At 40.9% G+C, this 24,276-nt stretch overlaps 1 protein-coding gene across 6 annotated transcripts in view; it reads left to right on the forward strand.

Moving 5' to 3' along the window:
* The first annotated feature begins 2,098 nt into the window (after positions 1–2,098).
* rxraa (retinoid X receptor, alpha a) overlaps positions 2,099–24,276 on the forward strand; it is a 107,953-nt gene continuing 85,775 nt past the window's right edge. For 2 of the 6 annotated variants that reach the window (XM_044174760.1, XM_044174763.1), the window contains exons 1-2: positions 2,099–2,455; positions 21,094–21,166. In XM_044174760.1, the coding sequence (XP_044030695.1) occupies positions 21,136–21,166 (31 nt within the window). In that variant the 5' untranslated portion in view covers positions 2,099–2,455; positions 21,094–21,135. The remainder of the gene's footprint in view (positions 2,456–21,093; positions 21,167–24,276) is intronic. The other 4 variants (XM_044174764.1, XM_044174765.1, XM_044174761.1 and 1 more) reach the window with 3 other exon arrangements.

Genomic DNA, 24,276 nt, shown 5'->3' on the forward strand with positions numbered 1-24,276 from the left:
AACGGTGGTCTTCCGTCCCCTGAGGCCCAAACACATTGCTTTAAAGTGGAGAAAAACACGGCAAAAGAGACAGAAATGAGAGACAGAACTGAGCCAAGAGATGTCGCAATTAAGAGTATAGACTCGAGACCTCCGCGACCAGAGGTGCGAGGCGATGAGGATAGCCAAAAAAACAGCCTCCAGAGAATTTATATGGATGGAGGTGAAGGGTCAGACCGCTATTAATCATAGCCCAAGTTGAGGATTAAATAGCTCATTCTAGTGGGCAGATGAGAGAACCCGGCCTGATCGAGGTGTTTAAAAAGGCTGTGTTGTGTCTGTCTTCTATTACAGAGTGAAGGCCCGAGGCAAAACAGCCCCCTGAACCGAGGACAAATAGGATGTCCAATCACTGCTCTTGCCTCCCTCCCTCCCTCCCCCTCTGATGAGCATTTACCCAGCCAATTAAGCCACTTAACATCATCTTGCAAACATGACGCCGTCTGATGAGTGATAATTGTTTTCTTGGAAGGTAGATGAAGGAAATATTCACACAAAAGCAAGGCCTTGAGTGGAATAATCAGCAGGACTCATTTTTCTCTCCTCACACATCTGCACACCTACACAAGAACACACACACATAAAATGCACATACATTCTCTCTCATGCACACAAACACACCTTGAATCAGTGCCCAGTCAGACTTAACTTAACTTTTTTTTTTTTTGCACAAACCATGCCTTTGATCTTTGATGTGCCATGCATTACATTAATTATGTATCTCGCCTCAGTACAAATGTGGTGAACACCTTCAAGTGCTTAATAGGAGCAGGCTCATCACAGGGGCCTAGAGGATGGCTGCAGGAGGCGTATGTTTACATTAAATCGCTCCTATATGCACTGCATAAGGGATTTTTACAGCATGGGGGAAATGTAAAGCCAGCATCTGTGGTACTCTCCTTCAATCTGGGGCAAAGAAGGGGACATTTTTCACTCTCCTGAAACATGTGCCTCGCCTATGTGTGCAGGATTGAGTGTTGAAGGGGAGTCGGTGCACACACGATGGATGTGGCTTGACTTAGGCATAAACTGTCATGGCCAGAACAGATATAGCAGCAGGAACAATGACAGAGATCTAGATCTAGCATTGCTCTAATGCAGTGAGAGTTATGCAAATTGCACACGCTGCCGCTTGCTGTAAAACTAGCCGAGGGGGGCTTATGTGAATCTGCCTCAAACTTTTATGCATCTGCAATAAATTCATAGATTTTTCTTTCTTTTTTGTGCCATGTTGGCAGATCACAGTATGAATGTAGTAAACATTAGCAGATGTAGAGAGGGGAGTTGAAAATATTGATACAGTACAGTAACTGTGTAACACTTGAGCTTGCACAGCTTTCTTGGTCTGGATTTACTTTACTGTTTCAAATATCTGGATTTCTTTGAGTGTCAGGAAACACTCTTAATGCATTTTTAACCTCCCATGTTTCATTAGAAAAGAACTAATTTCCATCGCTTTTTAGTACATCTGCATATAAATGTAGGCTACAAAACATTCTGGTAGGTCATTTAAATAATGCAGGCAAAACTTTTGCCAGAGTTTTAGTTCTTTGACTGTCAGACTTGGATTCTTAGTCCTGTGTCAAAAGTTTTAAATGATTTAATAATTCTCCAATCCATTCTTCCAGATTCAAACGAGATACAATACTATTAAATCCTAACACTACTGTAGGCCTATAGGTGAGTGTGTTTATTTGATTTTTTTTTTAATGTTATAGCAGCTTCTAGAGAGAGAGAAATAGGCTCATTGTAAATACAGTTGAAACATCTATCTACTGAGCCAACAGCTCTGGTTCAACAGATGTGACCAGGTTAAAATAACAGGAGATAAGGAGAGAAAAGAATAAGTAGCTGCTGCTCAGCTGAAACAGCTCCACGTGATTTGGAAAACCTCTACCTGGAGGAAATCTGTAGACTTTTAATATCTAGCATAAAATGCACTGCATGCTTTTTTTTTTCTCTCTCTCTCTCTCTGTCTTTTGTGTTGTTAATTTCAAAGTTCACGATAGGGCTCCTGTTTGTATCTGTGGTGTCGCTGCAGCTCGGCCTACGTTGGTGGGAGTACCCCCTGCACAGGTCCCTTTTGCAGTACAGATCCAGTAGTTGGAGTTGCTGTACACCGAGCACGAGAGGGAGAGGAGAGGAGTGTGAGCACACAGCGGCTGAGTGAGCAAACAGACGTAGAAACATTAGGTTATCTTCCGAGACTATCAGACATCGACCTGTCACTTTTACCGCTTCGAACCGAGTCCCGTCTCCTTGAAGAGGACCACAGCAGCAGCAGCAGCAGCAGCGCCCTGGTCTGGTCTGGTCTGCTCGAGCAGCCGCCTGTGAAAAACTCCCAAACGCGGTCGTCTCAGCTGGCATGAGCTAACCTACCAGACAGACATGGAAACCAAACCATTCTTGTCATTGGGTAAGTTTGTTTGTTTAATGACAAAGCCTTGCTCTGTTATAATTTTGAGGGTTTTGATAGAACTTTCATCGGCAGCTCAGTGTGAAACGTGCCCTCGCGCTGTGTTGTTTTTCTCCCTCTTTTCTCTTTTGACAGCGCGTGCAGCGAGTTGCCAAATGCATCAACATGTTTAGAGCTGTTGACGAGCTGTAGCGGACGTTGCCTTCTGTAATTTGACTAACACTGGCTTATCGTTTTTACTCCGATAAAACCAGATACATCCTCACTGTGTTGCATATCTTACGCCGCTATTTGAGCTGATGACATTTCGCTTAGATACGGAGTGACATCTCGCTTGGGATACGCTGTGCGCCTACCTCGCGTGCGCTGCAGTTAAATGTACTTGTTTGAACTTCGCTTAAAACTTTACTTTTAATTTAAATGTCAGTTTCTCAAAGAAAAAATGCAAACCGAAATGAAGCTTTGTACTTAAGCGTTTTCTACGCGCGTTAACGAGTAGGACTAAACACACAATGTTGCAGAAACAGTTAAGTTAGAGGAATTTTAACTAGAACGAGCAGTTTCTTTTTTACTTTTTTGGCACGTGTTGATTGTATTAAGCTAGCCTATGTGTTGTGCGCAGGTTGTGTGTGTTTTCGTACAGTCATCTGGTAACTGATAAAAAAAATTAAAGATATGCATTGAACTTGGCTCTGTGCTCCAACAAAGCTGCTTGACTTATCAAGGGCAGTCTGGATTTGTCTCTTAAAACTGTGCTCAAGTAAAGATGAGGGCAAACTTCACATCAGTTACAAACAGGTGACTCAGGTGTGGGATAACTGCTCTAGGATCTCTGTGCATTGATGTCAATTCTGAGTTTTGATAATGTAATCTACACAAAGATCACAGGCTATGGAGGACACTTAGTAAAAGGTTATAGAGGGAGAGTGGCAACTTTCACATTCTTTTTCCAAAGGAATTTACACAGCTGTCATAATATTAAATAATAACATAGGACATGTTTGAATTTGAATTGAACAGTAATTTTGTTCATGAACTACTCAGTTGTGAAACCATTAATCTCAGGCCAAGTCTAGTTTTTATTAAGGGTCCTTTTTAATTTCCAGTTTAAACGCATGCTGTCTCACACAGACGCACTGCACTGTAAACCGTTAATGCTACAACTTTGTCAAAGTGAACAGAGCAGACCCTTGTCCCCTGTATCAGAGATAAGCACAGAGCTGTAGGCGAGCCCTCTTATTGTGTCTGCTGCTCTTTCATGAGGGCGTCATGTTACACCTTTACGCGTATCATCAGCTGCCTGGGTGCACCGGGGAGATTCACGGGGACTTCTGAGGCACTGGGCGGCTTTCTTCTGTTACAGGCCCCGCTCGCTGACACTGCCGCCACAACGCCCTTTATGTGGCTTCCCAGAAATACGCCAAACCGCCAGTGTTACACACACTGACAGGCTGTTATTACAGGTGCACCGTATTGTGTGTCCACACTGAAAGTGATTCAAGTTTCAGTCTGCCTAAAAGCACACCAGAGTAGCCCATACAGACACTTGACAGCAAATACAGACAGCAAAGTCTTATCTGAAAGCCTCTGTGGTTGGTGTAAGTTCTCAACACTTAATTGTTTAAAGGAGGAGGAACACTTTTCCAGCATTGTTGGATCTCATCTTTTCCTTCCAGCCACAGCACATGCTGTGGTCAGCATCTTTTTTTATCGCCTATAGTCCTAATCTGTCGGCCTTTAAATCGCCATTTATATTTCAACTTGCTCCATCAAAGGTCCACTTGAGCGCTGATTGTTAATTGGCCACTTCAAGGACGCTGCTATCTGCAAAGTCCTTGAATGGATCGATTAGCCGCTTACTCAGTGTAATTATCTGTCGTGCTGCATTAGAAATTCTGACATGCAACTGTTAGAAATGACAGCCAGTACATTTCACAATTATAGACCGGTTGTTGGCCGTGATGACGACATCCGCTATGAATACTGAATCAACCACCCCCTCCATATCTGACATTAAGCTATGAAGACTGAAGGGGTGACATTGAAATGAGAATGTGTCCGTTTGTCAGAGCAATATGAGGCTGATCGTCACAGTCTGTCAGTAAATTAAACAATGTCGCAGTGAAAAGAGAGTTTTTGAACAGTGCTGAGGTGAAAAGCCTTTTTCGGTCAGGTGATCTGCCGGTGTTGATTTTCTGTTTGGTAGATTACATAGTGGCAAACATGTCAGCACCTAAAAGTAGTCCTGTTTCACCTAGTGAATGTTGCAAATGTCTGGTTGTATTGATTTATTGAGTTTTTCCTTATCCAAATCAGGGGTCTGATAGAGGGTGTTGTATAGTATAGTCATTCTGCTTGCAACACCCTCAGAGACAAATTTGGGCTGTTCAAATAAAATTGACTTGACTACAATGAGACTACTGTGTGTAATGTACAGCCATCATTTTACTTTTACTGTTGAAGAAAACAGTTTATGTTCAAAAGATTTTTGTTCCAAAATCCAGCTTTTTAGAAAATAGTAACCAGTTTTTCTTTAAAATGACTGAGAGCCTACTAAAACCTAATAAGATACTACATGTGTAATGAAAAAACACAAAAACTGAGTGAATTAAGCGAATGATACAACGGTTAGACTTTTACACACCAAATCGTGTTTTTAAAGAAATTCTGTGTTGAAGTAGACTTGACTGAAGTCTTTATGATTTACAGAGCATTATGAAACAAAACTCCCTCTTTTGATGGACAACAACTCATTTAACGCTATTGAAAAGTGCCTGATTGCTCACTCCAAAGACCTGTTTTACCGCTTGCTAAAGAGGTGTGTGTGTTGTTTTTCCTAAATCCGGTGGAACTAAACTCTGTGGTGCTTTCTGCTTTCTAGGGGAACATAAGGTACCCTTGGCAAATGCGCACACACACACACACACACACACACACAGACACTCCCTCCCAAAATCAATGAAGTTCATGGTCTTTGATGAGAAAGTGAGGTTCATGCTGATGTGTGTATGGGAGAGACTGACATTCCTTTTCTGGTAGTAACTCAGGAACAAAGGTAATACAGGGAGAGGGTGTGTGTCTGCCCGGGGGGGGGGGTATGTGTGTGTGTGGTGGGAGTGGGCTGGTGGAATTACACTGCCAAAAGCATTTGGCCAAGTTTGTCTTTTACGGCCATCCAGTTTTGTGTTCCTGATGTGATGCTTTTGCTCCCCTTTTGAGAAAAGGGGCAGCAGCTGTCATTTTTATTGGAGTTTTATAGCGAGACTTAATGGCTTAAAGTGACAGGTCTCTCTCCCTCTCCTTTCTCTTTTTTTCTCCCTCGATCTCACCCACGAGGCCTTTAACTCAAGCAAATCAAAGAAAATTTGCTTGCCTTCTATGCGCCCACCCTCCCGTTTCCCACCCTTCACCCCTGCCAACATCCAAACCAAACTGTACAAGAGAAAAAAGATTTGTGCTCCAATTATGAACACACCAATGTAGTGTGTTTTTTTAATTACTATAAACTGCTGTGAAGTGTAGACCAGTGTTTTCTTTCTTTTCTTCATGGAATATCTCTGCTGATTATAGTATAAAGCATTAAGAGTTGGCTTCAGATAAAACAGTGCATATTTTAGCCTGTCATGCTCTCTCCTCTGCAGCCCACACTTGTTTTATGTTCTAAACATAGTGCGAATCAGAAACTGCTGGAAGTCTTTTTAAGGCACAAATCATAGAATGACTCAAAGGCTCGTTAATTATCTGTGTAAGGAGCTCCTCGCTCGCAGGAGGTCTTTATTGACGACCGCACTGAACTTTGCACCTCAAACCTTGACCTTTGCTCCTCTTATACATGATCATCTCAGGAATTTGCCTTTGGCGTTCAGTATATCGTTTAAAGGGAAACAGTAGCTTGTAGTTATTTCTTTTTTCTTTCTTTCTTTCTATCATTATGTTCCTTTACTTTTTTTCTATCCTTTGTCATTCTCTCTTTGTCTAGATTTCACAATTTGTGATTTGTGGTGATTAGCATTGGTGCTGCAACTAAGGATTACTCTATAAAACAGTGAAAAATGGCCTTCACAAGTTCTCAAGAGCCCAAGGTGGTGTCTTCATGTTGCTTGTTATATTGGATCCAAAAACACAAAAAAATTTAACAGTAATATATATAATACTATATATTACAGTAATATAAAACACAGAAAAGCATCAAATCCTCACATTTTAAAAGCTAGCAACAGGGCATGTTTGGCAGTTTTGCTTGATAGATGCCTTAAATGATAATCAAGCAATCTTTTCAGCAGTAATTTGCACTCACAGTTTGGATTTCCAGAAGCTTGGTTGTTGCTGTGAACACTTCCACTTCTCAGTGTTGGAATCATCTGAGCACCATTAGTCCCAGGGTTTATTGCAGGTCCTAGGAGTGTCTGAATGGCTTTTCTGCGGGATGGCAGTATTCAGGGTGCGTAGGGCCACTCTTTTGAAGTGGAAACGTAGTCTCTGTGGGGATTTGACCAAATCACACTCATAATTCGCATTGAGAGGAAGGTCAGTTTGCCCTACTATAGCCAGAACTCTCTTCTCTGTGTCCTGTGTGCATCATCGCACAATATAAAGACTGTGAAAAGCGAGTGACACTGAGATAGAAAGAAACAATATAAGTAAGAAAGAAATGGAAAGAAAGAACACAGCATATTGTACGTGTTGTGATATTAAAACCCTGCCAAGAAACAAAAAACAATAGCTGTCAGAGGCTAACTTCCCTCTCCACTTCTGGTTGGCATGTTTTCAATAATAATAACAACTGTCTACTGATCTGTGATGGCAGTAATGCATGAAAACATCTGTTTGGTCGGTGATGATGTGTTTTGTAATCAAGTTATGAGCACATAGGCTTTGATGGGTATTCGCTGGAGAGGGATAACGAATCGAGTGAATCCAAGATATATTATTCTCCTTCATGTCATTATATTTCCTTATGTCCACATTCCTTCCACACTTAATTCCACAATTATAATTGGCCCCAATGAGAATATTATTTATATATATATATATATATATATATATATATATATATATATATTAGTTTTATTTTTGCACAGAAGTAAGATTAAACTACAGTGGATCATTTCTTTACATGTTAATAATAATGTATCTGTTACACTGGTTGCGATGTCATCAGTGTGTATCATGATCAAAAGCTGGGATGATGTGTTTGATGTTCCTGCGCTCCTCAGAGAAAGAAAAAGAATTAGATTATGGGCTCCCAACTGTGAGGTTGTTTTCATAAAACTGTATATTCAGGTGTATACACAGTACTCTCCCTGTCTTTTTCACGCACATACTCAAGACACCCCGTGTGTGTCTGTGTGCATGTACATGTAAACACTCGCCGCCGCAGCAGAAACAGAGCTAGGTAATTAAGACCGTGTCTCCTGCTGCTCCATCACAGTTTCTTTTTTGAGGTCACAGGGAGCAAGAGGAGGTGTCCCAGTGTGCCTCACGCCTTCCTCCCTCCCCACCGCCACCGCCGCCGTTATGTTTGTCTGTCACCTTGCCAGATGCCAGGGGGGTGGGGCTTCCACGCACTGCTGGGCACAGGGCCACGGCAATCCCACAGCATGCCAAACACCTCGGTTATGTTCTGTGTGTGTGCATGTGTGACTGTGTATGAGTGGGTGGGTGTTTGGGTGTAAGCAGAGAGCAGCAGTTTTGAGAGGAAAGGGTGAAGTTTATGTACATTTACACCTGCATGCCAACGAATGCACATCTTGACTGCTATCAAATAGCGCCAATATACATATTTTCACATATCAGATTAATTGATAGCTACTATTTTTTAATACCCATGCTGTATTATGTGTCCCTGTATGTTATAGGGACTACGAAGCCCCCTAAAGGTCACGGCGAGAATTTGTTGAGGACTACTTTTGCATTCCCTCACAATATGTTTTGCGTTCTCTCGCAATACTTTTCTTCTTCCATTCCCCTCAGAGCCGTATGTCTATTTCCGCTCAGCTGCTGCCAGCGCAACGCAATAGCACTTACTTTGAGCTGGGCATTAAGTATGCTGACAGTACTACTGCTCAATAGGCATGCATGGTTATGTAATTAGTGAAAGTAAAATTAAACAAACTAGTAGATCAAGAGGTCTCTCCAGAAGAAAGCCGTAGGCCTACGGCAATCTGCAGTATGCTGTCGGGTTTTTTTCGTGAACAGTTACTGTACTCTGTACTGTACACCAGAGGGGTTTCACTGAGGACAACGGGACGTCTCCAGAGGCGAGATAATCTCTCTCATAAAGCTAATGTGCTGTATGTGTTGCTTTTTTTGACTGATACAAAACGGAAGGTGACTGAAATGCTGCAAACAGAGTCTGTGGTTCTGTCACAGAAAGAGCAGACAGCATTGAACCACTTGCAGAGATCAGGAATGCAGACCAACGCAAGTTGGAAATCATTTTGCGTTTTTGCACAGGGTCCTCTGTTCTTTGCACAAATTAAAGTAACCTTTAATGCTGAAACAGGTTTTGGTAGAAGGCCTGTTGCTGTAAGTGTGGAGCAATAATTGATGTTCCTAATACATACAGCTCCTACCCAGAAGTTTGATAATGTTCTTTCTGATAACTTCTTTGCAATGGTCATCATATAAGGTGAGGTGTCCATAAACAATGCTTAATGCCGTAACTTGAGAATCTCCACATTACCTTTCATTATAAATAGACATACGGCTCAGAAGGAATGGAAGAAGAAAAGTATTGCGAAGTAATGCAAAAGTATTGCGAGAGAATGCAAAATATATTGCGAGGTAACGCAAAACATATTGTGAGGGAATGCAAAAGTAGTCCTCAAAAAATTCTCGCTGTGACCTTTAGGGGCTCCGTACAGGGACGCATCACAGCGTTTTTAATATTAAAAGAAAGCAGTTTGGAGAGAGCAAGATAAAGAGTGTTTCTCCTAATTCTGTGGCTTACACACTATGTTTTATGGAAGGTTTGTCGTTATCATCATTGTGAATGTTAAGTAAATCTTGAATGTTTTTATATTTATAGAAGAAAGAAGATTTCAGAAGCAAAGCAGTTTGCCAAAATACACCTCAAACTGGCTAAGGATATCCCCCATTTATCTTTCCCCAGTCAGGTAGGGGTTTGCACTGAGGTCTGACCCCAGTGAGCCTGCCTCACACTGCCAATTTTGAGAGCTGAAATTTAGTTATTTTTTCTTCAGATAGCAAGAAATATGCTTGCTTTGAACACACAGAAAGGCTTTCATCCCTAGAGAAATGAGTTATTTGGGAACAGCCATAATTTAGATTAGACTTACACAGAATAAGGCACAGTGGCCCGTGGGCACAAAACACAAGTAGCTTATAATAGCCACTGACTCAGTTCTCTAAGGTTATGTTTTTATACTACACACATTTTCAGGCAACCTGCAGATGTGCCTTTTCCCAGTAATGGCGAGATGAACCTGTTCCCAAAATGAACATAACTTCTGTGAATCTTTGAGCGTTTTCAAACGTTTCCTTTTAACAAACCTTTGCTTTATTTATTTGTCCATTTCATCCATTAGCTTGACATGCTAATGCAAGGCAGGGTGTGTATTTCTGGAGGGAGTTTAAAAAGTCTGAGGCTGTAAAATAGCATTAATAACGTAATAGTGTTGATTCATTGAATGAGTACTGCAATCACAGCTCTGAGATCATGTTCAGCTACAAATATCATCAAATCTTTTTCATCATTTGTAAAACTTTCCCTCTTCATCGACTTCCTGCAGCTATTTTCTCCCCCGCTTAAGAAACTCCTAAGCTCCACGAAAGTCCTTCTCCCCACTTTAAACAGTTCTTCACCTTAGGAGCTCTGACTAAGATGTCTTGTGAATTTCCTTTAGTAGGATTTAATCTTAAATTTACGGGAAAATTGTAAGACAAAAACTCTACGACTTTCTTAGCATTTCACCACTAGGACCAATCAAAGTAAATACTGCTCCTCACCTCAACCACGATGCAGCACATCAACTTGCGTCATTGCTACACTTGTTTCTTAACAACAAATGAGCTAACATGTCAGTTGGATCGGAGCAAGTGTTTCTGTTTACCTGGCAAATGTAATATTGTATGTAATAATGGCTACTTTTTGTGGGGTTAGAAGCGATCAGTTGAAGCAATGACTGTCCCCATATTAGCTGTGCTAACCAATTAATATGCGAGCCATTTATAGCAACCATAGCTTACATTGTTACATTGCTGATAATAACACTTATATAGACCGACCTTCCATCTTGTTCCTGTTTCTGTAGTGACTGTTGTATTCAGTTCGGTGCCTTATTTTAGAGGTTCTTCCCCTTTCGCTTTTCCCTCCCTCTGAGTCAGCCCTGCAGGGACTGAGGACAGCTGAAGCTGTCGTTATCAACTAGAGTATTTCCAGATCCTATAAGAGCAAGCTCTCAAGACACAGTGCATTAGAAAGTTTGTCCTTCACAATATCAACGACAGGATTCAGGTTAAACTTCGGCGAAGTTGCCCTTTTAAACTAGTCCGTAAAATTGGAGGCTGTGACTGCAATTATGATAAACAGATGATCCATTACAGGAGCTACCAAACAGTCTGGATTACTGATACCGAGGGACATTAGCATATACAGAAGTAATGACACAGGCCGTCCCAGAAATGGATACTAAGCATAAATACGTACGTGCTTTAACGAGTTGTAACTTTCACATTATTCTCACAAATTACCATGCATGGGAGAGACTAGAGAAAAAAGATATGTGAGATAACAGGGTTCCTCTGTGGGTTTTTCCTCTGCCTGCAGTAAAGAAAGAGTGATTAACTCTTTGTTGATGCCTGCAGGTCTAGCATGTTCAAACATCTACCCAGATGTTGGCTCCTCAACACACACACCTGTATGCATGCGCGCGCACACATACATGCGCACAGAAAGTCTGTACAGAAGTCTGGAGGGCTTTGTCACCTATCGTTAGACACCTTGCTGCGGCCGTCTGGTTTTAGGAATGTTCTCAACGGCAGGAAGGTGGAAGGGTGTTAAGGATGGAGGGGGAGGGGCTGTCTATCTGGAAAAACAACATCGGCAACACACAACTTCTTACACTTGATATTGACAGAACACTCCGTACCTGTCATTCCACCTTGAAGAGCACCTGTAAATAACTAAAATGAAAACTTTATTTTCTACTCCTGTCGTTTGTAGCTGAGTGACGTTTAGTTGAAGGCGCTTAGATGGCCGTTCCCTCCCTTCCTTTGCCCACAACATTCAGTCTATTTGAGTTCAACATTTTATTGCGCCAAAAGGGAAATTTGCTTTGCAGACAGGGTTTGCAGTAAAATCCCACAGTAGAGCCATGTAATACAATACAGCGAGGCCACATAATATAAGACAGCAATGAAACACATAATAAATTGCTCCAATATAAACCCATCTTGCCCACGGTAAGACCAAAATGCAGAGCACCTTTTTTTTTTTTTTTTTTTAACTGAGCACCACTACTTAGTCACTGAAATTAAGAAGACTGAATGAATGCAGAAAGCACATTAAGTGGTGACTGAGTTGAATGCTTTCATAGTGGCTATAGAATGTGTTAACCTGCTTATTAGACTGAGAAAACCCTCGCATTGTGCCACCAAGGAAAATGTTCTCAGAGTCATGTAAATGGATTATGTGCATGGCTTTGTATCACTGTTCCATGACGGTGTGTATTTTTTTTTCTTGACTCTCTAACATAATGAATTTAGAATTCAGTGCAGATGTAACCCTACCTTCTATATAAATCGGTTGTCTGTGTTATTTAGGAGAAGAGAGTTGAGCAACCAGGTAAACTTGACATACAGAGACAGGCAGGCGCGCTGGCCATTTCTTTGTCATCATTGTTCTGCATACCAAAGTGCTGACAGTTGCCTGCACAAACGGCTCTGACAAGTTCAAATGTCACATTTAGGATGCTTTCTTCTGTTTCAGCCCAGAATGGGAAAGAGGAGAAGGCTGCAGATTAGACAGGGCAGATCTGAGCGTTGAGTTGTTGGCGGAACAGGACCATTATTGGCAGGACTGTGTGCAGCTGTGTAGATTTATGTATGTGTATGTGTATGTGTATGTGTATGTGTATGTGTGTGTGTGTGTGTGTGTGTGTCTGTCTGTGTAGGCATACATCAGGGCTGCAGCTAACAGTCACTTTCATTATTTATTCATATGTTTTTTTTTTCTCCTGTTTTTTTTTTTAATTAGTCAATCATGTAGCCTATTAAAAGTCAGAAAATATTGAAAAGGGTGACGTCTTCAGATTGGTTGCTTTGTGTGATATTTGGTTTACAATGTCACAAAAGCAGCAAATCCCACATTTAAGAAGCTTGAACCAGAGTTTGGCATTTTTGCTTGATAAATGGCAAAAACACTTATCCGATTATCAATTAAATTAATGTTGTTTAATATTCTGCCGATCAACTGAATGATTTATCGACTAATCATTTCAGCACTAACAGGCACATTTGCATGTATTTGAGTTCAAAGGGGTAAGTGTGTATGCTTGGACATGTATATGTGTCAGTGTACAAGGCTGCACCTGTATGCTTTTATGTGCCATGTGCGTGATTATGTGATGGTACAGCATGTATGTTCTGAACCGGTGGTGGTGGTGGATAGTCCCCGACACACTGATCCATGAACTGGTGTATCTGGAGCAGCGTAGAGTTGAGCAGCTGAGAATCAGTGTTCTGTCTGGGAGAGGGAGGGTCAGGGGTTGTGGCTGGGTCACGCTCTGTGGGAGAGGAGCGGCGTCGGCAGACATGACAGCGTTTGTGTGGAGGTGAGGAGAAGCGAGAAGTGATGGAAAGGGGGAAAACAAAACCGGATTAGTGTGGCGGCTTGCTGAAGGAAGCAGGAAGCATGTTGTTTTTTTTAGGTCTTGCTTCACTCAATGCATGGCTTTTTATTTTTTTTCTCATCACATCAGTGCTGCTATTGTTAGTAACAGAGTTAATTGTTAATTGATCCAAATAGCGATAAAACAAGGCACCTAATCTCCCTCTCTCTGACACACACACACACACACACACACACACACAAACACAAACATGTGCTTTAGAGAATGAGAGTGGATGTTTATTACAGGATCCTAGTGGATGCTAAGGTGCCCTGGGGGCTATTAAAGCCCTCACTTAAAAGGCACTATCAGGGAACACTGATGTGGGCAGCATGAAGGAGGGAGGGGTAGAGGGGTTGTAGAAAGAGAGAGTGAAAGAGAAAAAAGGGAAGAAAGAGAAGTCCTTGGAACAGCGAGCAGGAGGGAATAAACAGAGTGAGCACATCTGGATTGCCTCAGCAGAATATTTGTGCAACATCTGGAAAAATTCCCTGGAATTTAAGGGTCCCCTCCTTTCATTTCAGTAATTTTTTTCCCCCTTCTTTTCACTTCTTCTTCTCCGTCCTGTTTTCTGCATCTTCAAAGTCTCTTACCCTGGTGCGGCAGGCACGTAAATACTCCTGTAGTAATGCCTGTCAAGCCCTTGCAGACTTTATAGCAGGCCAAATTGAGCCCATGTGACCAACTCCTCCACATGCAGGGCCGGGCTAATTATGTGGCACAGACGTGAGAGGGCACCCGGCTGTGGACCCAGACCTGGGCCAGTCCTGGGCCAAACATAACCCCTCGTAAAAACAGCAACAAAAGAAAGAAAGAAAAAGATTTCCTCTACTTTCCACAGACAGTAAACCTTAAATCTTAGCATGAAAAATAACCTCTTTGTTTTGTTTTCACCAGAACTAACACAGACCTTTCTGGTATAGCATGAAAGCGCTACTTTATATTATGATTTAAACTAACTCTGTGTTATTTCAAAAACAAATGTAACTTTTTCATGTATTACTTTGTTGTCATTGAAAAGGACGTACAAAGAGCGTGTTCATGAGCCTCCCTTTGAAGAAAGTCCCTAGAGGGACAAGAAGTTCTCAGTATTGAAACAACACCTTCAGTCAATTTGTATCACTCAGCTTTCACAGAGTGCATGGTGGTGCCTTCAGCTATGGGCTCCTTACAGTACATTACAGATGCGCAGCAAGGCTTTTGTCCGTCTCTGCAGTGAGATCACAGCGTGGCTCTCTGTCCTCTCATCAGTGGCAAAGCGAGCCTGTGTTCATTAGCGATTACGATTCAGACAAGGTCCGAGCACCTTCTGTCTTACCTGGGCGAGTCTCCTTGTGGGTCGGCAGTGCTGACAGGCAGGTAGCTTACTCAGAGCAGAGGAGAGAGCAGGAGAGCGCAGAGGCGCATGCTAATGTGGCGACTGTGCTGATCAAAAGAGATGCATCACGGTCTCCGTCTGATGGGCTTTCTGATGCCGGGCCCCCTTGAGAGCTACAGTACGCACAGGCAGGAGTAGGGCAGTGATCAGAGGGAGAAAGAGAGGGGAGTGTGTGAAAGAAAGGAGGACGGGTTGAGAGAGATGGGAGGAGGGGCGGAAGAAAGGCATACTTTCATAGAAGGGGATAGATGACAGTGAACAAGAGAAACAGGAAAAGATGATGAAAGAAATCCAAGGAATATAATGGGGTTAGTACTGAATCGATAAGGAAATAAATCAACAAAATATTTTAATCGATTGAACATTGAAATTATTTGTCAAACAAAAATGCCAAACATTCACAAGTTTCCAATCTAGTTTCCTTCATTATCTGGTTATCTGAGTAGGCAGCAAACATGCCATTTCAGTTGGTCAGTCATCTCGCTTTGTATGAATACACTGAGCTGATTTATTTTTTCCCCTCCATGTTGCTCTGCAGTTGGCCTACAGCTTTCTGCCTGACTGAATTGACAAGTTGCACTCCTTTCTAGGAATGCTGATGTTGATGATACAGCCTACTGTATGTGCCTGTGATGTCAGATTATTTATACAGAGCAATGTTAGGCTGTTTATCTGTATGAGGATGTGTGCTGGTATTTGTGCAGGAGAATTGAGTCTATATGCGCTGGCATGTAACAAGGGGTCATTATTTCAGATTTTTCAAAAAACGTGAAAATTAGATAAATCTTTCTCTTTTATTGTGCTGATTTACTACTGTAGATTATGGTGGTAAGTGTCTTCTTGCAGGAGGGAGCACACCAATTTTTGGATGAGTGAAAACAAAATTCTGGTGAAAAATAGTATAAACCACATCTGCTCCTTTTTAAAAAGTAATTTTCCTTTTCAGAGAAAAAACTGAAAATGATTTTCACATGAATTTCAGAAACATTTAAACTAAAACACAACATACTTAAGATACTCTACTACAGTAGATACTATACTTTTTTGATTAATTGGTTGTTAGAAAATAGTAAAAAAAAAATGGCCATTATAGTTTATCAGAGATGTCTTCAAATGTCTTGTTTTGTCCAACCAACAGTCCAAAACCCAAAGATATTCAGTTTACATGATAGACAACAGAAAAGAACAGAAATATTCTTACATACCAGCTGGTACCAGGAAATATTTAGAAATGTTTCTTGCTAAATTACTCAAACGATTATTTGATTATTAAAATTGCTGATGATTAATTTTCTTTCAACTCATCGATTCGTTGCTTCAGCCCTATTAGATACACATACCGACACATAAATGAATGTACACGGGCTCAGTTCGATACGAATGCATGCAGGACTATTGATATTAGCATTCTTAGAAAGAGGAATCGCACTGCGAGGCTTTGCCCTAAATTCAGGTTATGACAGTGTGGGTCTTGCTTCCTTTTTAAAATGTGAATCTGAGGGCCCGAGGGCCATGTAATACACACAACCTCTACACCGGGCTGCACTGGGAAGCATTTTCCCTGTGCCGTTAGGTTATTGTGTATGCAGACATCTCTGTGCGGCCCTGCAGAATGACCTTGCTCTGGCTTGTCCACTTGCCTGTCTCTTGATCCAAATTAAATTTGCTGTTTTGGACCCTATTTTTTGAAGGGGGTGCACCATTGCTCAGCTCTAAGCCGATCTGACGGTCTGTCTCTCTTGGTCAGTAATTGTTATTTGAGATAAAAGTTTTTACCCTGGAAGGCAGATTTAGTATTTTTGGAGCAGCCTTATGCTTCGCTGGCTCATTGCATCTTGCGGCGTCTGCAGGTAGACGTGCAGTGTTGTCATCGATGACATTTCAGTAGAAGGAGCTGCGAGCCCTCAAAAGGGGCCTCACCTCTTGACCTGGACCTCGCCACAGTATCAAAATAAACCTGATTCTTATTACTGTAGTTATTAGATTTTTATGCAACCGAGGGCTTGTGCTCTCGCTCCTGGTCTACACAGTAAAACTTAAGGTTAACCAAAGAATTTCATATTTTACCTCATAAATGCCTCTAATAAATAGCAAGTCAAACAATTGTTTACATTTGAGGCAAGAAAATGGTCATAAATCTTAAATTCATTGACTGTACAGACAGCAAGATGCAGACCTGTGGAAACATAAGCAATGTCAGTCTATTAAATTCCCTAAAAAATCAGGTGAACAGCTCTAGTTATATTACTGAATTATATTTAAATCAGTATCTGACCTACAACCCTGGTGAATGTAGCTGCAAAAGTTTAAGAAAATAAACATTCAACATCAACATCAATTCTACTTGATTATCACTAATTTAAAGAAACAATCATCATCACAACTAGTGAAACATGCTGTTGGCAGCTAAAATATATTCTCTTGATAAAATTTGTACGGTCAATACTATTAAATGTTTTTAAAATAACTTTTTTTTTGTAACCTGGAAGGATTACATCTTAAAATTGAGGCATTTAAAAATCCAACAGACATTCATAAGACTTTGATATATGATACTTAATAAGTAATGAAACTTAATACAGTTCACATGTAGACTTAAAAAAAAAAGCATCATTAAGGTGCCATCAGTCCACTCATGTAAGCACATACTATAGCCTACATAAAATGCCGAGGGATTTTTATGTCCTATTAAGGCCATATGTTCATCGTGTTGTACAACTCTGTAGATCTGATCTTCATTGTAGTAGCTGCCTGGTTTATCTGCACTCTAAAACACAGTGATCTAAATGCACTGTGTTGGGCCCCGTGATCCTGAAAGCCTGGGGGTCAAACTGATTGGAGAGAAGAGCCACGAGTTGGTCTGGGTCGTCATTGTCATTACATCACATCGATTGGCTCAGATCCGGTGGGGAATCTCCAGTTAGGGCTCATTTACTGAAATTATGAGTAGCTAGCGACATATTTCAGTCCTGTGCCCAGCTCTCTCTCTCTCTCTCTCTCTCTCTCTCTCTCTCTCTCTCTCTCACCATCACCCACATAGACAGGCACACACACATACATTTTCTGTGTGTGTCTCCCTGTCTCAGCTGACTACATGTGAATGAATGATTGCTATTCCACAGGCTGGGCTCCGGGGGCATGAGTTTATGACCAGTTTAGCCTGTAGTCCTCTGCTTGATTGGCAGTTTCCTCTTTCAGTGGAACAGAGTGGGTGGCAGGAGGAGGGGGCGATGGGGTACCAGTGGCATTTTGCATCTCACGACATGTCATTGTGCATTATACTGTACACGTGCATCTCAGTCATTCATTTGATATTCCACTCGGGCTTTGAGTCACAACAAGAGTGCATCAGTCATTGTCACCATTGAACCGTGACCATCATTGAACCGTGACCATCATTGTGAGCCAGTTTTTACGATTGAAAGCCTATTTAAAACTGATGATTTTTTTATAGTAAAATATTAACATTTAATGTTGACCAGTGTTGTAGTTGACTCCTCTACAGGATGTCACTAAGCATTTAGCTAAACGTTAGACTCCTCACAATATTCATATCTGTGGTGTACGGGACAGTATACTGGTGCAAAATTGTATTACTGCACAAAAAAGTGTTTAAAAATGATTGAAGCAATGGTGTGACCTTTCTGCATGTGCTTCTTGATCTACTGTAATTTGCAAACGCAAGGCAGCAAATGTATGTATGTATGTATCAAATGTGCAACAGACTGCTGTGCGCATCCTGACCTTCTATCCTGGGTGGCACTAGATTTTCACATAGAGCTTTAAACTTAAACGAAAAAATACTTTGCATGTTTTGCATTTGACATATCATGATATCAATAACAGCCCAACTGTTCAGACATTACGGCATACTTTTGCTGTCACTTTGTAAGAAGTTGGAATATGTGACATCTTTGTTTTTTAACAATTCACTGTCCTTTGCTTTTACTCAGGATAATGGACAGCGTATGATACAGCCATTAGCCTGTCACAATGGAGCTATCTCATACTGGAACCGTGTTCCCTTCTGTTATGATCATTTTCATGCTATCTCAGACTCTCGCTTTGTTTCCTGTCTCAGAGGGAACGGCTCGCTCGAGTCTTTAATGCTCTGTTTTTTGTGCTCACTGAAAAGCCTCGCTTCCAAGCAGAATACAGTGTAGCATCACACTCGCTATACCGAGCCTCATCCCCAATGGAGGAGAAATAATTTATAAAACTACATTTGTTGTGTAAATGACCACATGCTGTAGGATATTTAATCCTGCCTGCAGTTGATCCCAGTCATGTGACTTGACCTAGTTTTTTCTGCCTCCCTCTGCCTGTCTCTTCTCTTTTTCTGTCTTTTCATTCTTTTTCTCACTCTCTCTTTCTCCCACAGTCTCTAAGCGTTGCTTTGCTCTCCTGTTCTTCCTCTATCCCTCTTTCACTCTCATTTCTCCCTCTTCTTTGCCTCTCCATTCTTCTCCCTTTTGTTCGCCCCCATGCTGGCTGCTGTCTGTATTTCTGTTCCTTTTGTATGACTGATCCAAGGATTTGTCTTTTCCTCCTGATGTGTTAATATCTGTAACTATGTGGCCAATAACTCTGTCCTTGATTATGTATTGAATACAAACCAATTTCATAAACAAAGATATCAAATGAAGGCAGTGACAATCACTTACAGAATGACTGCCGGTGTGACAGCAAAATATGGGTTATTATTGAAGTCAGGAGTCATCTCGTCATCCTTGACTTCCTCAAGATTTTTACCCACAAGACAGTTATGCAGATTCATTTCTGCATAAGTGAAACGGTCGAACGGTTGAATATTGAGCAGGTCAGATTTTACTTTTGGAAGTACCTTTTTATTTCTGTTTTCATTAAGCAGTATTATGAGGAATCATAGAGATTTTCGTCTTTGGGTTTTCTTTTCTTCTCGGCTGTGTTTGGTGTCCTTACAGTGGCCCTGACTTATGGGCCAACGCATTTCAGTCTGTTAATTGATTTGTTGGTGTTGTAAGAGACACAGTACACAGTGTCTTTTTTAATTTGTAATTTTTTACTATTGCTTCTTGCGATTAGAATCTCACCTCTGCAGAGTCAATAATATGAGTCTTATGATAGCAGTTAAAGATACTTTCAATTTTTGAAATTTAGATTATATTTTATGAGTATGAGTCTACCCAAATTAGTATGATTCGGTTCAGTGCCAGTACACTTTTTGTTGTGGTGTTCTTGTCTTGAAACTTATTGTGACTTGCAGTAGTAAATAGAATACGCATGTTATAAATGAAGATAAAATATTATTCAATTAAGTGCACATTTCACAATTTACTGTGACATTTGGGTCTAATTTTGCTCTGGTGTTTGATGGCATACACCAACTTCTTATTATTCCCTTTATTTTACGTTGTTTGAGGAGTGGGAATGCTATACATGTGAATAACCCACCAACAAATAAAACAGTGCTAATCAGTGCTCAAACGGTAATATAGTGTGTTCATCCAAAGACTTCAGTTGCATAGTCATCCTCAAAAAAGTGCTCTAATCTGAAAAGCTGTCACCTCTTTCAAAAATGTAGACATTTGACTTTGACAACAAATTCCTTCTTTTAATACATGATTATATTCCTGGCACTTTAAAGGAATGTTCTTTTCTTGAGTCAGAGGAAAGGAAGAAATCTTCCAGTCCAGCCAGTCTGCAGGTTAAATATTTAATATGTGTTTACATTTAAGAGTACTTCCTCACCTTTTGTGTGTTTGGGACTCATGATGCCACTTGCTATAGCCACCTGCAGTTTGATATACCTTGCAGAAAGATCAGACGAGCCAGGCAAATTATCTCCAGCTAAATATTGCTGTCACATATGCATATAAAGAGAAAGAAAGGGGGCTAAATATGTATGTAAATATGTATGTATGCATTACTGTGCTTTGCAAAATATGCCTTTGGATTTGAGAAGAGGATAGATGGTAAATAGCTAGATGGACGTCACTGTAAGAGCAGCTTCAGCCTGCTTGGCACAGTCTCAAGTGTAACGATTTGGTCGCCTCTTGGAATGCGTGGCATGTATCCATTCCTGAAGAGCAGAAGAGATCACTCAGGGTTTGGAATAATACTGTAACCCATAACAGGCCTCAGCCACAGCTGTCTCACTCTCCCAGTGAGCACTGTACACTCTACATGTCGGTGATTTTACACATTTTATATTTGTATCCATACAAGCTATTGTCTGTGTTATAACAAGTGGTTTACAGGCTATTGTCTTAATGCAAACATGAATTCATAATGTAGCCGGGGTCTTTCAATGTCAAGGCTTTGTGGAAAAGAACCCTTTGATTTTGTTCAGTGTGCAGTTGCTATTTCTGAACAAATTACATTGAAAATGTCACTTTTTTTATTTTTTTCTTCTTCTCTAAATCCAGAATACTGAACTGTGGCACCAGATCCGAAGCACAGAACACATCATGAATCACGTACAGTGGTACTATATGCAAGGTATTATATTCACAGCTGGACAGCTACATTATCATTGAGAAGGAATTATTTTTTCCCCTTGAATGGTATTCTAGGGGTAAAAAAATGATTATACAAGAATGATTATTCTTGTATAATCACTCCTGTAGAGTTTTTTTAAGGTAAGACTCAAAAAAAGTATTGAAAGTCTTTTATCATGAACCTTTTTGCAGGATTGGCCCATTTAAGAGTAATTATTTTACTGCTGGTTTTAAGGCTCAGCAAGTTCCGGCTCCTCGCTGTATTTCATATTTTTTACATAACATGCATAACGAGCCATGGAGCAAATTAAGATCCTTAGCCAGAGCCTGGACCTTCTCAAGTCTTTGCTGAAGACCTTAAGATTAAGATGTTAAGTTTGGGAAAAATCATTGTCATCCTCTAGGTTATTTTTAAAAAATGTTTATGGATAGAAATGTATGTAACAGTCTAAACTGGATTTCCTCAGTGCTCACATATTTTGTATTTTAAAAACCTTGCTTCAGCCTTTAACACACTGACCAAATAAATAGAGTGCATGATAAAAAAAAAAAAAAAATGTTTACGGCAAAGAACAAAATGTGTTCTATCTTCAGTCTCGCACAAAGTAATGTCTTGCCTTGTTGAATTTCCTCCAGAAATGGCTTGCTTGGAGATGCCGGGTCAAAGTATGTTTATTTTTAAGAATCAAGAGAGAGTAAGTATGAAAAACAGCTCCCTCCCAAGGCACAGCAGTCTTAAGCCGTGTCATTAATATGGGACCTGAAATGTGTTTTTTTTTCTTTTTTTTTTTTTTTTACTCGGTTAGCGAGCCCTGTTGTCTCGATTCATTATCTTGGCCCAAACTCTTTATTCCAAAACTTAACTTTGCTTTGTAAGCACCATTTTCCTGTCCAAGTCTTTCTCAGTCCAGCATGGCTCAATGTCATATACTCATACTGAATCAGAGGTGTGCACTTTACAACCAATTTACTGTAGATTTGAAATCCTGGACAGGATTATTTCAATATTTTTCCCTTCTGGAGTCTACTCCCTAATGGAGCTTTACAGTCAACAGGCTGGATTCAACATTACTGGTTTTAAAATCCCCCATTCATATTTAATGCCTCCAAATTAAAGAGCCATTTTTGCCAGAGTGCACTTAATCCTTGTTTTTAAAACTGTCCTGCAAGTGGTCTGTCTTGTGTAATTCTTAGTCTACTGTATTATGACTTTCAGAGTTTTTATTGTTGTTCTGGTTTTGAGTGCACACCCATGCAGAGCAGCTGTGGCTCCAGATGTTTTTGTTTCAGGTTTTGAATTATGCACCACTTCATATTAATATGTTTCACATAGCAGGCTCAAAGACACAGTTTCCCATGACAGGTATATGTGGCTATCTTTTAATCAAGCTTTTAAAATGCAGCTGTATTTCCATTTTGGGAGATCATTAATCAGTGTCTAAAAACATACAGGAATTGCTTTTCATAACAACATTTTTCATAATCAATACTGAGAATTTACTAGTTCCACCTTCTCAAATGTGGGGATTTGCTGTTTCTCTCTGTTTTATATCACTATAAATTGAAAATTTTGGATTGTTGATTGGCATTATCCATATTTTCTGAAAATGAAAAAAATGCTATGTATCATACATTTAATATATTACCAAACATTTCAAAAGTGAAGGTAAAATCCCTGCATTTCTTCCATAAGAGGAAAGAAAGCTTAAATGTTAACACAAGACTTAGAGAGACTAGATTGAGTGTAGTTGAGTGGGTCTGAATTTGGGCGTTTGTACATGTGCAGTGCTGGGTTGAGCGAGACACTGGGTGCCTTACACCAACAAAGGCAGAATGAGCAAATGTTAATGCGAGTCTTGACTTTAGCAAGCGTCGACCTTGATTGGTGAATCTGGGTCAGAGTTATAGAACAAATTGTTCGTCGGAGAACAACAGAGGACGTGGGTGGCAACACAAGTCCTTCCTTCTGTTTTGTCCTTGGGTGTTTGTACATGTTTACATCCTCAGTACGTGGATTCAAGATGTACTAGGCTGAGGCGACAGGAGGAGGTTAATGGGAGACTCTGTGCTCCTGTATAGATGAGAGCGTGGGTGTGTGGAGTCAATTAAGCAGGCTAACAGGAAGCGTGCTCTGGGACCTTCAACCAGGACTCAGGCAGTGAGTGGGACACAGGTCGCTACGCTGTACCACACCTCACTTTCTGCCCCCCCCCCCCTTTCATACTGTGAAGCCAAGCTTTATTTTAACATCAGTTGCTGGAGGTAATTCTCTTTGATCACTCCAAAATGTCAACTACGATCAAGGAAAATGGAGGCCATGAACTAAGGCCAGAACCGTATCCAGTTGCAACCATTACTCAAGGCTAAAATAGCAGTTTTGATGCTAGATTGAAGCAGTGCGATCCCGGGTGAATCCTACAAAATATTGGATGAATTTTCAACCGAGCTCCATTAGAGCAAGCACATAAACCTAAGTTTTATCTCTGCCTTTCTGGTGCTGATATTTCACAGCTGAGAAAGGGCCAGTGTGCGCTGTGCCAAGGTCTATTGGCGTGGGCCGATAGTCCGTCATGTGAACGGCTACTGTAAAGATCAGCAGAGGGATAGTAGATTTTTAAATGCTTCCTTGTGTCCGTTCCTGAGTGAAAGGAGCCTCTTTTACCCCCGCAGCTTTTTCTGACTCCAATCACACAAATTTGATTAGAGTCGTTTGCCTAAGGAGCTGCTCTGGCTGCTGGGCTGCAGTGAGGCCCTTGTTCCCCTATTTGCCCCGGAGAAAAGTTCTGACGTGCACAAGCAGTCTTTGAACCGGCTCCTTCTTTTCTTCCCCTCTAACCTCATTTACCACACTCTTTTAGTTTCTCCCCCTACCCTCCCTGTCTGTCTGTGGCTGCTCACCAATGGCCTGCCTTTGGCTTCATCACATCACAGCAAGTGAGACAAATGACTGTTATAAATTATCAAGAACCGCTGCTTTGGTGTCGTCTAAGCTTAACCCCCGGCACTGTGTAATGTTTTATACAGTGCTTCGAGAGAAGGCAGTACATCTCCGTGGGAAAGGTGAACCTGAGAGACTGGGAGAAATGGAGTCACAGTCAAAATACATCCATC

This window comes from Siniperca chuatsi, linkage group LG18 (genome assembly GCF_020085105.1).
Source record: "Siniperca chuatsi isolate FFG_IHB_CAS linkage group LG18, ASM2008510v1, whole genome shotgun sequence".
NCBI lineage: Eukaryota > Metazoa > Chordata > Actinopteri > Centrarchiformes > Sinipercidae > Siniperca > Siniperca chuatsi.